Below are 16,015 nucleotides of genomic sequence, written 5' to 3'. Positions count from 1 at the left end.
ATGGCAGGGTTGCAAGGAGAAAGCCACTGCTCTCCAAAAAGAACATTGCTGCTCGTCTACAGTTTGCTAAAGATCACGTGGACAAGCCAGAAGGCTATTGTAAAAATGTTTTGTGGACGGATGAGACCAAAGTAGAACTTTTTGGTTTAAATGAGAAGTGTTATGTTTGGAGAAAGGAAAACATTGCAGTTCATGTGAGGAAACCCACCAACATCCCAGAGTTAAAGCTGTTCTGTACGGAGGAACGGGCTAAAATTCCTCCAAGCCGGTGTGCAGGACTGATCAACAGTTACCGGAAATGTTTAGTTGCAGTTATTGCTGCACAAGGGGGTCACACCAGATACTGAAAGCAAAGGTTCACAGACTTTTGCCACTCACAGATATTGGATCATTTTCCTCAATAAATAAATGACCAAGTATAATATTTTTGTCTCATTTGTTTAACTGGGTTCTCTTTATCTACTTTTAGGACTTGTGTGAAAATCTGATGATGTTTTAGGTCATATTTATGCAGAAATATAGAAAATTCTAAAGGGTTCACAAACTTTCAAGCACCACTGTAAACATGCCCTGGTCAGAACTTAAAACACTCTTAAAACATCGTGAGAACAAAGTGAAGAACATGATGAAATGTAAATGTGAACGTAATGTGATTAAAAACACTGCTATTTGCATCTCTCCTGTCAGTCAAGCTATAGACACGCCCCTAATGGCTGATCGCTCCGCCCTCATCTTTAATGCTCATGATAATACAAATATAAACACAATGCTAAAGGAAAATAATCAACAACAACAGCAACGAGGTGGTGTGATGAAGTTGAGGTTACAACCCTGGAGTCTCTCCGAAGAATTAATTTCAAATAGCATGTACTGTACTCTGTAACTATAACCTTGGCCATGTCCTGTTCCCCTTGGAGTAAATATATGGTGCATGATGTGTAGAAGATAAACAGATCTCATGCTCTCGGTGTCTGTTTGTCCTGTCCCTGAGCTAAATCAGCTGTGATAAATGAAATGCTAAAAAAAAAAAAAAAAGAGTTTCAGTGGCATGACCTGACTACATGAGTTAGCCCTGTGTCAGCACAAAAAGAGAGGGGGAGAGAGGGGGGATGAAAAAGAGATAAAATACAGAAAGAGACAAAGCTAGAACAGGGAACGGGCTCTGTTCTGGTTCTCGCACCAAATTTTGAACCTTTCAGAGCATTTTGACCAAAAATAGAAGTTTGTTTAGAACCTAAAACCTTGGTTCCCAGTTGGAACCAAAATATAGCTGTTTTTTCCAGCGTGAACCGTTTCGACATCAGTGGGCGTGTCATTAATTTGGAGAGGAAGCAGAGCGCAGAGCACAGCAATGGAGAACGCAATGGAAAAAGTTACAGCTTCAGTTAAAAAAAAATGGAACAAAAACAAATATCTGCAATAACAGAACAAAAGCTCGGAGGTAAATCATTGCGCTCCGTGCAACGCCCTCCATTCATGACGCAGCCTTGATTACAATGGTTCCACTAAGAACTGGTGGAAACGTGGGCTGTGGTTCACTAGCAGGCACCAATGTTCAAAGAATTCTGAATGGAACCAGGTCAAGAACCTGCTCCCTGTTGGTCGAAAAGTGGTAACAGTGGAGAAGACAGACAGACAGAGAGAGAGAGAGACAGACAGACAGACAAAAATGGGCAAGAGACAAAAGTACAGTCCTCTTTTTACATCAGGGAGACGGAACAGATGTGCTTCATGGAAAGAAATTAACACTTCTGCTGATCTACAGAGGAGAGGAATCTGAATTGGATTCAAAATTTAATACAGCTTCAATATATATCCCAGTAGAGACATGAAAATTTCACAGTTATTTGATGACTCATGAACCTAATAGACTGTTTTTCTTTTAACATAAAGTTGAGCAAAGCATCAAAGTTTCTTGTAAACCAGTTAAGCGCAGGGACTCATCCTGATTAAAGCCCATGAAAAATTAGTGCTGCAAGCTTTCTTCCAGCCAGCAAACCCCTCCAACATCCATGAAATATTCAAAGCCACCTGCACGAGTGAAAACGAGAGATAAACTCTGCTGAACGTGGGCTGTGACCTAACAGGAGGTCCGGGGGAACGTCCTGTCTCCGTCGTTAATAACCCATGTGCCTGGAAGTCAGGGTCTGTGCAGGAAGGAAGTTCATCACCAACAGCAAGTGGGATAACTGAGATCCCGGGCGCTGTGATAAACACTGAGCCGTTTTCATTTGTATTAGATGATGGGATTTTAGGATGCAGTTTTGTAAGTGTGAATTTGTGCTACAACAACAACAACAACAAACAACTAGAACAACAACAACTAGAACAGCAATAACAACTATTACTACAACGACAACTAGAACAACAACAAGAACAAACAACTACTACTAGAACAACAAACAACTAGAACAACAACAAGAACAAACAACAACTAGAACAGCAATAACAACTATTACTACAACAAACAACTAGAACAGCAATAACAACTATTACTACAACAACAAAACAACAAACAACTAGAACAGCAATAACAACTATTACTACAACAACAAACAACTACTACTACTAGAACAACAACAACAACAAATAACTAGAACAACAACTAGAACAGCAATAACAACTATTACTACAACAACAAAACTACTACTAAACAAACAACTAGAACAGCAATAACAACTATTACTACAACAACAAACAACTACTACAACAACAACAACAACAAATAACTAGAACAACAACTGGAACAGCAATAACAACTATTACTACAACAACAAAACAACAAAGAACTAGAACAGCAATAACAACTATTACTACAACAGCAAAACTACTACTAAACAAACAACTAGAACAGCAATAACAACTATTACTACAACAACAAACAACTACTACAACAACAACAACAAATAACTAGAACAACAACTGGAACAGCAATAACAACTATTACTACAACAACAAAACAACAAACAACTAGAACAGCAATAACAACTATTACTACAACAACAAAACAACAAACAACTAGAACAGCAATAACAACTATTACTACAACAACAAACAACTACTACTACTAGAACAACAACAACAACAACAACAACAACAACAAATAACTAGAACAACAACTAGAACAGCAATAACAACTATTACTACAACAACAAAACTACTACTAAACAAACAACTAGAACAGCAATAACAACTATTACTACAACAACAAACAACTACTACTACTACAACAACAACAAATAACTAGAACAACAACTAGAACAGCAGTAACAACTATTACTACTACTACAACAACAGCTAGAACAACAACAAACAAACAAGCAAACAACTACTAGAACAACAACAACAGGAAGAACAAACAACTTGAAAAACAACAAGTAGAACAGCAATAACAATAACAACAACTATTACTAGAACAACAACAAAAACAACAAACAAACTACTACTACAACTAGAACAGCACTAACAATAACAACAACTACTATTACAACAACAACAACAACAACAACAACAACTACTACTACTACTACTACAACAACTAGAACAGCAATAACAATAGCAACAACTACTATTACTACAACAAAAAAAATAACTGGAACATCAACCACAACAACAACAACCAACAACTCAAACAGCAATACCAATAGCAACAACTACTATTACTACAACAACTAGAACAATGACTGGAACAACAACAACCACTACAACAACATGAACATGAACAACGACTACTACTACAGACCATTTTTGGGTTGAAATAATTTTCCATTCTGTTGCTTTCCTTTCCATGTGGTCTGGAAGGAAATGGTTTGGAGATTCACCACATCTGAAACTGCTTCACCTCACACAAAAACACGAAGAGCAAAATTAATTTTGAATCGGAGTGTTTGTTAATGAGAAAGCCAGTGCATATTAGTCTTTATTTTGGATTTGTACAGACAGAAATGAACAAATTATGGTTTGAAATGCAGGTAAGACCCTCTCAGTCATTTGGACAATCAGTCCAGGGGTCACACTGACATGCAGCTGGGGGAAAGGAAAAAAAAAAGGTTCGGGAAGAAATAAAAAATATTCATTCTAAATTATACCTTGATGTTACATTAGTTTGTGCGACAGATTGTCTGATAAATATCAGTAATACTGCATTATACACACACTGGCCACTTTAATAGGAACGTGTTGTTGCGTCTAAGATCCCTGTTCTTGCCTGCAGGAGTGGAATCCAATGTGGTCTTCTGTTCTGCTGTTGCATGCTGAGATGCTTTTCTGCTCACCACGGTTGTAAAGAGTGATTATATGAGTTACTATATCCTTCATGGCAAAAAAAAGCTTGATCCACCTTAAATCTGGCCATTTTCTGATCTCTGCCCCTCTCTTATCAACGAGGCATTTGTTTACTTCCCACCCACAGAACTGTCGCTCACTCACCCAGTGTTTTTTGTTTTTCGCACCATTCTGTGCAAACACAGACAAAATGGCACCAACACCCATGACATTAAATCCTTTACTTCAACTAGTTGAAGTCAAGACACTCATACATTGCGCCATTGATGAGTCTGTTTTCTAGAAGAAGGAATTACTTCTTGTAAAATGTTGTGCGTGCAAAAAGAAAAAGACAAAAGACAAAACACAAACCATCTTCAGCCCAGAATCAAGTTTTTTCACACGACTTTACAAAAGACAATAAGTCTGCAGAGTGCCTGAGAGCTTGTGAGTGTTGGATCAGTATCAGGTTTCAGTCAATACTCCGAAATCTCATTTCTGTAGAATGTAGTTTTACAACAATGGTGGTGGTGGTGGGGGGGTTTCCACCCCCATTCTGGCCAGCATCCCTTTAAATAAATAAAATAATAAACTCTGACTTTGGTTATTTCTGTGTGATCATCATCATTTCTTGGTCATGAGTTCCTTCTTTTAATAGCAACACTGCAACTCTGTCAACTGCTGCCAAAGCAGTAAAACTGAGGGATTAACAATGGCTTGGAGTTATCAGTCAAACTCCACGCTATCGACAGCTGACAGAGCAGTGCTGTCACGTCTCATACCTTTCCTCCTGTTGAAGCTAATGTTCATCGTGACGAGAAAAAAGAAGCTCCACGGGTCTGGACAGAAGCCACCTGAGAAACACAAAGAGAGATCATGAGGAATTGTACATCCTGATTGCATAAAATGTCCAGTTAATCTGAAAAAAAAAAAAAAAAATCAGACATTGCAAACTCAAAGTCAGTGAACCACACCATGACCTCAAACTGTGTTCACTGGCTTCCAGTAAGCTACAGAATTGACTTTAAAGCATTGCTGCTGGTGTACAAATCTCTAAATGGTACAGGGCCCAATTACCTCTCTGATATGTTGCAGCGGCCTAACCCAATCAGATCTACCAGATCGCAGCAGAAAAATTTACTGGTAAAACCTGTTGTTAAAACAAAGTATGATGAAGCAGCTTTTAGCTACTATGCAATACAGCTATGGAACCAACTGCCAGAGGACATCAAAAATGCTCCTGCTGTTGGCAGTTTCAAATCTAGGTTAAAGACCAAGCTGTTTTCAGATGCTTTCTGTTAAATAATTAATATTGTCTTTTTTTAAAATAATTTTTACTTTCTCTGCATGTTTTAAATTTACTTTAATTTTAACTCTATTCTATTTTATTCTTTATTCTATTCTGCTGGTTTCCTTTTTTTTCTCCTCCTCCTATTTCTACTTTATTTTATTATTTTATTTCTACTATTGTTTAATTCTTATTATTTTCTTTTAATTCTTTTAATTCTTTTAATTAATTGTTTTAGAATAAAAATAAAATTATTTTATGTAATTTTATTTCTCCATTGTATACTGTTTTTGTTTTTACTTCTGTAAAGCACATTGAACTGCCATTGTGTATGAAATGTGCTATATAAATAAACTTGCCTTTTGCCTTAAAGAGCCACAGCGCAGTGGCCGCTTCCTGACTTTACTAACGAGTATTATAGAGCAATAATAGAGTATGGTCTATAAATGAGACGAATATGATGCTAGCAGGTTCATTAAAAAAAATAAAATAAAAATACCTGGTTGAGCAAATTACATCAGACACAGTGATCATATCAGGACTAAAAATATGGTAAGGATGGTGAAAAAAAAAAGTGCTATTTCTGAAAAATATTCTTGGGCCCCGCAGATCGCTGCTATATATAAATAACTGTAAGCAGTGATCTGTGGGGTTCAAGCACACATTGCAAATAGCGCTGCAAGTGTTTTCTAAAAGTCGAGGTCTTCTATCTGGTTATAGCCGAATCCAGTTGGCTGTAATCCATGTACAACGAGATTGAGTGAGTGGAATAACTCTTTTATTCTATCCACATTCACTGGATTTTGAGAAACGGAGCATTATTATTTTTTGCAAATTCAATCAATCAATCAATCAATCAATCAATCAATCAATCAATCAATCAAAACCTTTACACAAACTGGTGAAATGACAGGAGCAATTTGTGAAAAATGCTGTTGTAATAATAATAATAATAATAATAATAATAATTCTTGAAAAATAAATAATTTTAAAAAGATACATTCTTACCATCAAATACTTTCATTCCATATTTTTTGGGGTTTTGTTTTCGAGTAGAATTTTTATTTCATCCTCAGTTAGTTCAGCAACACGCACCGCCATTTTCTTTTTCGCTACTCATGGTATATGAGCTGATATCCTTGTAGTAGAGCAGCCAACCAGAGCACGCGATAGCTCATATCCAGTGAATGCGGATACAATAAATATAAATAGCTGTAAGCAGCGATTTGTGGGGTCCAAGCACCCTTTGCAAAACCAGTTGTCAGTAATACAGTTAGGTTCATAAATATTTGGACAGAGACAACATTTTTCTAATTTTGGTTCTGTACATTACCACAATGAATTTTGAACAAAACAATTCAGATGCAGTTGAAGTTCAGACTTTCAGCTTTAATTCAGTGGGTTGAACAAAATGATTGCATAAAAATGTGAGGAATTAAAGCATTTTTTAAACACAGTCCCTTCATTTCAGGGGCTCAAAAGTAATTGGACAAATTAAATAATTGTAAATTAAATGTTCGTTTCTTATACTTGGTTGAAAACCCTTTGTTGGCAATGACTGCCTGAAGTCTTGAACTCATGGACGTCACCAGACGCTGTGTTTCCTCCTTTTTAATGCTCTGCCAGGCCTTTACTGCAGCGGTTTTCAGTTGCTGTTTGTTTGTGGGCCTTTCTGTCTGAAGTTTAGTCTTTAACAAGTGAAATGCTGCTCGATTGGGTTGAGATCAGGTGACTGACTTGGCCATTCAAGAACATTCCACTTCTTTGCTTTAATAAACTCCTGGGTTGCTCTGGCTTTATGTTTTGGGTCATTGTCCATCTGTATTATGAAACGCCGACCAATCAGTTTGGCTGGATTTGAGCACACAGTATGTCTCTGAATACTTCAGAATTCATCCGGCTGCTTCTGTCCTGTGTCACATCATCAATAAACACTAGTGACCCAGTGCCACTGGCAGCCATGCATGCCCAAGCCATCACACTGCCTCCACTGTGTTTTACAGATGTGATATGCTTTGGATCATGAGCTGTACCACGGCTTTGCCATACTTTTTTCTTTACATCATTCTGGTCGAGGTTGATCTTGGTTTCATCTGTCCAAAGAATGTTCTTCCAGAACTGTGCTGGCTTTTTTAGATGTTTTTTAGCAAAGTCCAATCTAGCCTTTTTATTCTTGAGGCTTATGAGTGGCTTGCACTGTGCAGTGAACCCTCTGTATTTACTTTCATGCAGTCTTCTCTTTATGGTAGATTTGGATATTGATACGCCTACCTCCTGGAGAGTGTTGTTCAAACTCCTAAACCCTTCATCCAATTTTAATGTGGATACCCTCAAATGAAAGCTGAACGTCTGGACTTTATGTCCATTATATAACTATAACTTGAATATGTTTCAGTAAACAGGTAAAAAAAAAACAAAATTTGTGTCAGTGTCCAAATATATATGGACCTAACTGGAAGTGTTTGGTTGGATTGAAACTTTCAGAAGATTGTATTTCAATTCGTCTTGTTTCTACACCTTGGAAAGCAGTGAATAAGTTTGGGTGATGTGATGATCTCATCTCATTATCTGTAGCCGCTTTATCCTTCTACAGGGTCGCAGGCAAGCTGGATCCTATCCCAGCTGACTATGGGCGAAAGGCGGGGTACACCCTGGACAAGTCGCCAGGTCATCACAGGGCTGACACATAGACACAGACAACCATTCACACTCACATTCACACCTACGGTCAATTTAGAGTCACCAGTCAACCTAACCTGCATGTCTTTGGACTGTGGGGGAAACCGGAGCACCCGGAGGAAACCCACGCGGACACGGGGAGAACATGCAAACTCCACACAGAAAGACCCTCGCCGGCCACGGGGCTCGAACCTGGACCTTCTTGCTGTGAGGTGACAGCGCTAACCACTACACCACCGTGCCGCCCTGATGTGATGATACTAAATCTAATCAAACCTTTGAGATATTAAGGGTATCGTTTTCAAACATTTTGTTTATTATGTTTTAAAATGGGCGGCACGGTGGTGTAGTGGTTAGCGCTGTCGCCTCACAGCAAGAAGGTCCTGGGTTCGAGCCCCGGGGCCGGCGAGGGCCTTTCTGTGCGGAGTTTGCATGTTCTCCCCGTGTCCGCGTGGGTTTCCTCCGGGTGCTCCGGTTTCCCCCACAGTCCAAAGACATGCAGGTTAGGTTAACTGGTGACTCTAAATTGACCGTAGGTGTGAATGTGAGTGTGAATGGTTGTCTGTGTCTATGTGTCAGCCCTGTGATGACCTGGCGACTTGTCCAGGGTGTACCCCGCCTTTCGCCCGTAGTCAGCTGGGATAGGCTCCAGCTTGCCTGCGACCCTGTAGAAGGATAAAGCGGCTAGAGATAATGTGATGTGATGTGAATGTGATGTTTTAAAATAAAAATGACAAACTTTTACTGAGTGCAGATGATTTAATGTTAAATTCTGTACTTTTTTTAAATTTATAAAACAAAAATATTTTGCAGCAAGTCTGAAATATACTTGGTGTCTTAAAGTTGTTGTGTGTGTATTTTTTTACAGTATTAATATACTGATATTATATTTATCATGTTTTCCATCACTAGTTGAAAACTTTAATAAATACACATACCGGTATAAATTAGTGAAAAGGATGCAAATATTACATTTCTGATCTAACTGATTTTAAACTAAAAAGTCTGTTACCATTAAAAGCCCATTGAGAAATACAAAATACCAAAGGACGGAGAGTTTAATTGGAGGGACGGGTTAATAAAAGTGACATCAGACGTCGAAATTACTGAAAGGGAATCGACGTGTGTGGCACTGCTGAACACCAACTTTCGCACCATTACTTTCATTAAAGTGTCTCGCTGAAGACGTTACACAAGTCAGAGATACTGCCATCAATGAGAAGGGTTATATACTTAATTATAGCAGAGAAAATGAAATGCAATGGACAGTTAATTACATTCTGAGTGTAGGAGACACTACAGAGGCCTCACAAAGAAAAAATAAAACCCACTCCTGACAAAGTCATTTAATGCTGAGGTGGAAAGTAGAGCAGTGAAGATGAAGTAGAGGAGCATCTCATTTAAATCATGTGTCATTACAGAGGGAAAAAAAAAAAAAACAATCACATGATGCTCAGTAGGAGCTGAACCTGTCCTGTGAGTGTGAAGGGTATTGTATGATGTGATTGAATGCATGTGCGTCTCTGGACAGCGTGTCACGACCAGGTAACTGATGCACTCTGAATTTCTAACTGAACATTAATATTTCCCTCTTATCTAAAGCATCGACTGATTTATTCATAAAGCGTATACATATCCAGGCAAGCTGGAAACATTTTACTGCATCAGTTCATCATTTAAAGCTAGAAGACCTTTTGATTTCATAAAATCGGTGAAATTTAGTTCCGTCTGAAATGTGGTGATTGTGATATATGTTTATTTCTGTAACATCTCACAAAATATCAGGCCGTTCTGTTCTGTGGCTGGGAAGTTATTTAATTTGAGGGGATTAAAGCAAATAATGTGCATGAAATCACTCGCTTCGCGCAGTCAAGCAGACAGAGGAAGTCCGTGTGCGCATGCGCAGGTTTAAAATCATTCTGTCGCTAAACGAACAGCTGATCACACCGAGGTGCTCGCAGAGCGCTGATATTTATTACCGTATTTTCTGGACTATAAGCCGCTACTTTTTTCCTAGGTTTTGAACCATGCGGCTTATACAAAGGTGCGGCTATTCTGTGGATTTTTCTTCCACCGCTAGGGGCGCTCTAACCGGAAGTAGAATCAAAAATAAGATAGACGAAAAATCAATGCAAAGAAGAATTAGCAGATCTTTAGCAGATAGAACACGCACGACAAATTACTAACTGGTAATTATTTTCAAATCCAGCGAAGATGATTAAAGTGACTTGTGGTTTCAAACACAGGAGAAATGAAGGTAAATAAATACCGGTTATTTTCTCTTGGTTCTGTTCCGTTTTAATCAGCAAAGTTGCTGCCGTGTTAAAAGGCACTATTCGGAAAGAATCTGTTCAGGTACATACATGTACATTTACAGTACAAAATCGTTCTGTACATGCAGTAAATATCTAATTTTTCAACATAGATATCTGCGGCTTATAGCCCGGTGCGGCTTGTATATCTTTTTTTAAATTTTTTTCTAAAAATAGAGCGGATGCGGCTTATATACAGGTGCGCTCTATAGTCCAGAAAATACGGTAGTTCGGTCCTGTGTTTCCTTTCCTTCGTATAGAACATAACGTCGTTTCTTCTCGCTTTCTTTCCGTTACTGTAGTCGGTCTTTCACGTTTCATTCGCACGCTCACGTCCTCCGTTTTTCTCTCCTGTTTCAAATTTGTATCCCGCAATGCCTTGCGCAAACGGGGAAATATTGTATTTTTTGAAATTATAAATTAGTACAGTTTTATACTGTATTTTAAAAACTACACAAATGTACAATTTCAAAATACAATATTTTTGAAATTGTACATTCATGTAGTTTTATATTGTATTTTTGAAACTGTAAATCAGTATAGTTTTGCAGGGCCCCTATGGACACCAGCTGTGCTGAATGGGCCACGCTGTTGAAATAAAGTTTGTTTGTTTATCTATCTATGCCATGGTTGGTTATTTTCTGATAATAGCACGCCTCTAAGTGTTTTATTCCTTCCAGGTTAAAGCTCACCTTTACAGCAGTCTACTACATTACATTAACGGTGCTAAAATGTATGATCAGAGTCATAACTATAATAATAAATAATTCATTATACAATATTCAATTTTCAATTTAATCCCCGTAACCAAGTCCTAAAATTGTCCTATTATGACTCTAATTCTATTTAATCCCACTTCACCTCCTCAGCCTTTGGGCTTGTGTGTGAATTATTCCACTTCAAGTTGTTGAGTGTTGAAAGGGTTAAACTGCACAGCTATTTAATGTCCTACACCATCTCCCACTCGAGTGTTAATGTTCTCCTGGTACCTGCATGACAAGCGGAATGACTTATGCAAGATCTGCTCCGCAAATTCTCAATCTGGAGCTGCAGAAAACAGCCGGGAGGTTTCGCCCGCAACGCTGATGGATAGCTTATTAAAAAAGTGACAGCCACAGGGTGCTGGTGGGGGGAAATAAGTCGAGGAAAAGGTTGCAGAGAACCTGGAGGAGACCTAGTGTGTGTCATTCACGATTTATTGTAGCCACACACACACACACACACACTGTGCAGCTTTGTGTTTAATTTCAGCCATAAAACCATCCTTGTGACAATGTGCCGAACCCAAACAGTCACGTTTTTATCATTTTGCAAATAAAAATAAAATGGTCAGATGGTATATAGGATCTTAAATTTAAAAAAAAAATCACTTCAAAAGTTTCTGAAGGATATACACACACACACACACACACACCGACCACGTTATTAGGAACACCCCTACATCCACCTGCTGTTTTGTTTGATACAGCTCTCTAACCAGCAGCACGATGCATCGAATCACGCACATACAAATCAAGAGCTTCAGTTAATGCTCACGATGTTCAAACATCAGAATGGGAAAAATTGTGATCTCACAGTGAAGTGTGACTTTCTTTGGTTTGAGCCAGATGGACTGCTGGTTTGAGTATTTCAGAAGCTGCTGATCTCCTGGGGTTTTCACACACAAACAGTCTCGAGAGTTCACAAAGAATGGTGCAAAAACCAAAAAACACCGGGTTGAGTGAGTGACTGAGCGACAGTTCTGTGGGTGGAAACAAACGCCCTGTTGATAAGAGAGGTCAGAGATCAGAAAACGGACAGTAGGGTGCATGAGTTGCCCCCTAAAAATGAAAAGTTCCTCCGATCATGATGCATTTTTGTTTTTCTGTTCCTTTTGGTAAGAAAACACACTGGGTGAAATATTTTGACAAAATTCAAAAGTTTAATGGTGGCACCAGGAGCTCAAAGTTATGGAAAAAGCTGCTATTTTATGACTTTTATGACAAAATTTTGATCGCTTTTCATGAAACATGATGGCACCTTATAGAGTATACCAAATATCTTAGATACACATTTTTAGTCCATATTCTAAATATATTATCAAGCACAGTTTGAGTTTTAGCTGTTCATTGAATCATTGTTCAACTACTTTTAAACAATACAAATGCATTATGAATCACATTAATGCTTCTCAATCCCTTGCAAAGGTTCTTAACATGATCTCTGGCTCACAAGAAATCAATAAATGGAGTCCAACATTGTGATTCAAACCTTACGCGAAAACATAAAATAAAATAAGCGTTTTTTGGCAAAAATGAACCTCATGGTGCCACCATTAGACTTTTGAATATGGTCAAAACATTTTACAGGATGTCTTTATTGGTGAACAGGAACACCCAAACAAAAATGCATCAGATTTTATGAAAGTGAGGGCAACTGATGCGCCCTAATGGACAGATTGGTCCGAGATTTTGCCAGGAAAGATATAAGGACTCATATAAATCACTCTTTACAACTGTGGTGAGCAGAAAAGCATCTCAGAATGCAACAGAAAACAGAAGAACACATTGGGTTCCACTCATGCAGCCAAGATCCTGTTGTTGTTGATCTTAGAATCAACAACAACAAGTTCCTATTAAAGTAGCCGGTGAGTGTATATATACACTATGTATATATGATGCAAATATTTCAACCTTTATAGCTGCTTACAGACTTGTTCTTATCTTTTGAATAATTTTATTTGTAGTGATCTGGGCAGCTCCTGACTTAAGATTCATTTCTCGAGCACAACAGATTCGTAGCAGTAAATGTTTCCTTGAGGCAGATTTTGTGCTCAAAATAGCACAAAAGCCCTTTTGTACACAGCTGTACAGTTGTTGGCGATGTATGTAATGTAGGTGTAGTATACTTCACACACACCATCTCATCTCATCTCATCTCATCTCATCTCATCTCATCTCATCTCATCTCATCTCAGTCGTTCTGTCTGCCAGCTATTAGCTCTTCAGGAGCACAGACTCTGAGGACTGTGGTATAATGATGATGATGATGATGATGATGATGAGGTGCTCCCCAGTGCACATAATCTCATTAAATGAGCGGTTAAGGAAACCAATTAGAGTGACGGTACGCATGCAGCAGGACTGAATGCTGAATACGTCTTTAATTTAATCCAGAAAATGCAGAGCCAACGTTGACATGAACATCGTCTCCGGTCCAGTGAAGTTATAAATACAACTTACACAGTTTTGGATTATAGGATTATTCTCACTGCCTAGGATGACGTACTATGGACCGAAGTGAGACTCTGACACACATATATGAGCAATAAAACACTCAGGGATGTGCTGTTATTGGAAAATAACAAACGACAGGTTATTGTGACATAATAGACTTAACAAATTTGGTTATTTTCCTGTAACAGAACATCTCAGAGTTTTATTCTTCTTATCCTGCAGCAGTTTGCTAGACAAGTATATAAATATATAAAATATTAGGGTTTTTACTTAATAGAGAACGGAATGCCGTACATTTTTTAATCATTTATCGTTACATTTTAATAGGTTTGTTTATCACGACTGTACTGGTACAAATTTTTAAGCAAATCTAAAAACATTGTAATCCATTGTGATGTATCGCAAATTATTTTTTTCGCGGTGCGGTTTCCATCAAATCCTGCGCTCTGATTGGCTGGCGAGCGGGTCTGTATCCTACGGTTCTGACCCCAGTTACGGACCTCTGGCGACTCACTCGTTCACAACAACAACAACAAACATAGTAGCAATTTTTGTCAGCATTTATTTTTGCATTTCTCAGGAGAATAGCATTAATTTTACAGCATGGATAGCGATAACGACAGTGTTCACAGCGAAAGCGAGTTTTACTACCCTGAGGAAGAAGAAATGAAAGAAAGCATTTCAGGAGAAAGCTAAAAACCTATAACTTGCTAACACCGAGCAAAAACATGGCTGAATCCTGAATGACTCCTATTTGTATAAATAGGGGACTACATAGGCGGCAAAATGTAGTTTTTTTCCTGCCATGGAAGTGCACTTGTATACCGAGGAGGAAGGCATTTGCATTACAGCCGTGAACGAGGATTCAAAATGGCGGCTTGGCTCGGTTTTCCCTTTCGGGCGCTCTCATTTTCTTTTAGAATTTGGTAAAGAAAAAAATAAATATATTATTTACCAGCTTAAGGTCGGGCCGTATGGTGAAATACCGTGACCTCGGCCTTGAATACTGACCTCGGCCCAGAAGGCCTCGCTCAGTACTTTCAAGACCTCAGTCACGGTATTTCACCATACAGATCTCCCAGCTGGTAAATAACATATATTTCCATCATCTTTCTTTCTTTCTTTCTTTCTTTCTTTCTTTCTTTCTTTCTTTCGATATTAACCAGGCTATGGTAAATATATGTTTGTTTGCTAGTTTGCTTATTCAGATATTTATTTACATTAGTTATTTATCTACCTATGAGGTGCGATCGAAAAGTTCCAGGACTGTTCCTGTTGCGAACGAACACAGCATTCAATTAAATAATGAATAAATAGCTAAATAAATAAATTGCAATATAATAATAAATAAATAGCTAGACAAATGAATCGTCAAAATAACCAAGTAAATAAATAGCGAAATTCACAAATTGCTCCTGTCATTTCACCGGTTTGTTTACATTCTAAGCGGAAATGATTTTGTCGGACGTTTTGTATAAAGTTTTTATTTATCGAATTTGCAAAAAATACAAATAAAAACGCTCTGTTTCTCAAAATGAGGTGCGATCGAAAAGTTCCAGGACTGTTCCTGTTGCGAACGAACACAGCATTCAATTAAATAATGAATAAATAGCTAAATAAATAAATTGCAATATAAATATACAATAAATAGCTAGACAAATGAATCGTCAAAATACGATGTGTGTGGATAGAATATGGAATGTGAATAGAGTAAAACAGTTATTCCACTCAATCTGGTCGTACATGGATTGTACATTACATCCTGTATAATAATAATAATAATAATAATAATAATAATAATAATAATAATAATAATAATAATAATAAAAATATCCATCACAGTCTGAAGTGCGTTCCGACAGTCTGCTCAGTGCTCTTCTAGTCAGTAAACAGTAACGAATCCCTCACAGAGATGTAATGAAGTGATTTCACAGCTTGTACGCGTCAGTAGAGAATGAAGCCCTTTTAAAAAGTCCGGTGCATCAGCTAACCTGCGCCGAGCGTCTGTGTGGCTCTCTGGCCTTTTTCTTCTCCAAGACAAAGCTTTCACCGATAATGGAGCACATCTTAAGTGCTGACTCCGAGCGCCCCGTTTAGAGCTTAAATCCATTTGAATAATTTCCCTCTAATCTCTGCGCCTGTTTCTGCATGATAAGGCCCCTGCCCTGGTGGAACGCCGCGCCTGCCTCAGTCACTTAAATATGCCCATATTTTACTGTTGGCCATTAATTCCTGTGCGAGTAGTGCTTTTTTTTTTT

General features: G+C 38.1%; 1 protein-coding gene across 6 annotated transcripts in view; it reads right to left on the bottom strand.

The window, feature by feature from the left end:
* Positions 1-16,015, bottom strand: part of gulp1b (GULP PTB domain containing engulfment adaptor 1b) — a 77,508-nt gene that overhangs the window by 22,253 nt on the left and 39,240 nt on the right. For all 6 annotated transcript variants that reach the window (XR_009654491.1, XM_060918698.1, XM_060918696.1 and 3 more), the window contains one exon: positions 5,046-5,117. Coding sequence is in view for 5 of the 6 variants with exons in the window: in XM_060918696.1 (XP_060774679.1) it covers positions 5,046-5,117 (72 nt within the window). In the remaining variant the exon portion in view is untranslated. The remainder of the gene's footprint in view (positions 1-5,045; positions 5,118-16,015) is intronic.

Source organism: Neoarius graeffei, chromosome 4, assembly GCF_027579695.1.
Source record: "Neoarius graeffei isolate fNeoGra1 chromosome 4, fNeoGra1.pri, whole genome shotgun sequence".
Taxonomy (NCBI): domain Eukaryota; kingdom Metazoa; phylum Chordata; class Actinopteri; order Siluriformes; family Ariidae; genus Neoarius; species Neoarius graeffei.
Note: the sequence above shows the minus strand (reverse complement) of the source record. Positions and strands in the feature narration are given on the sequence as shown.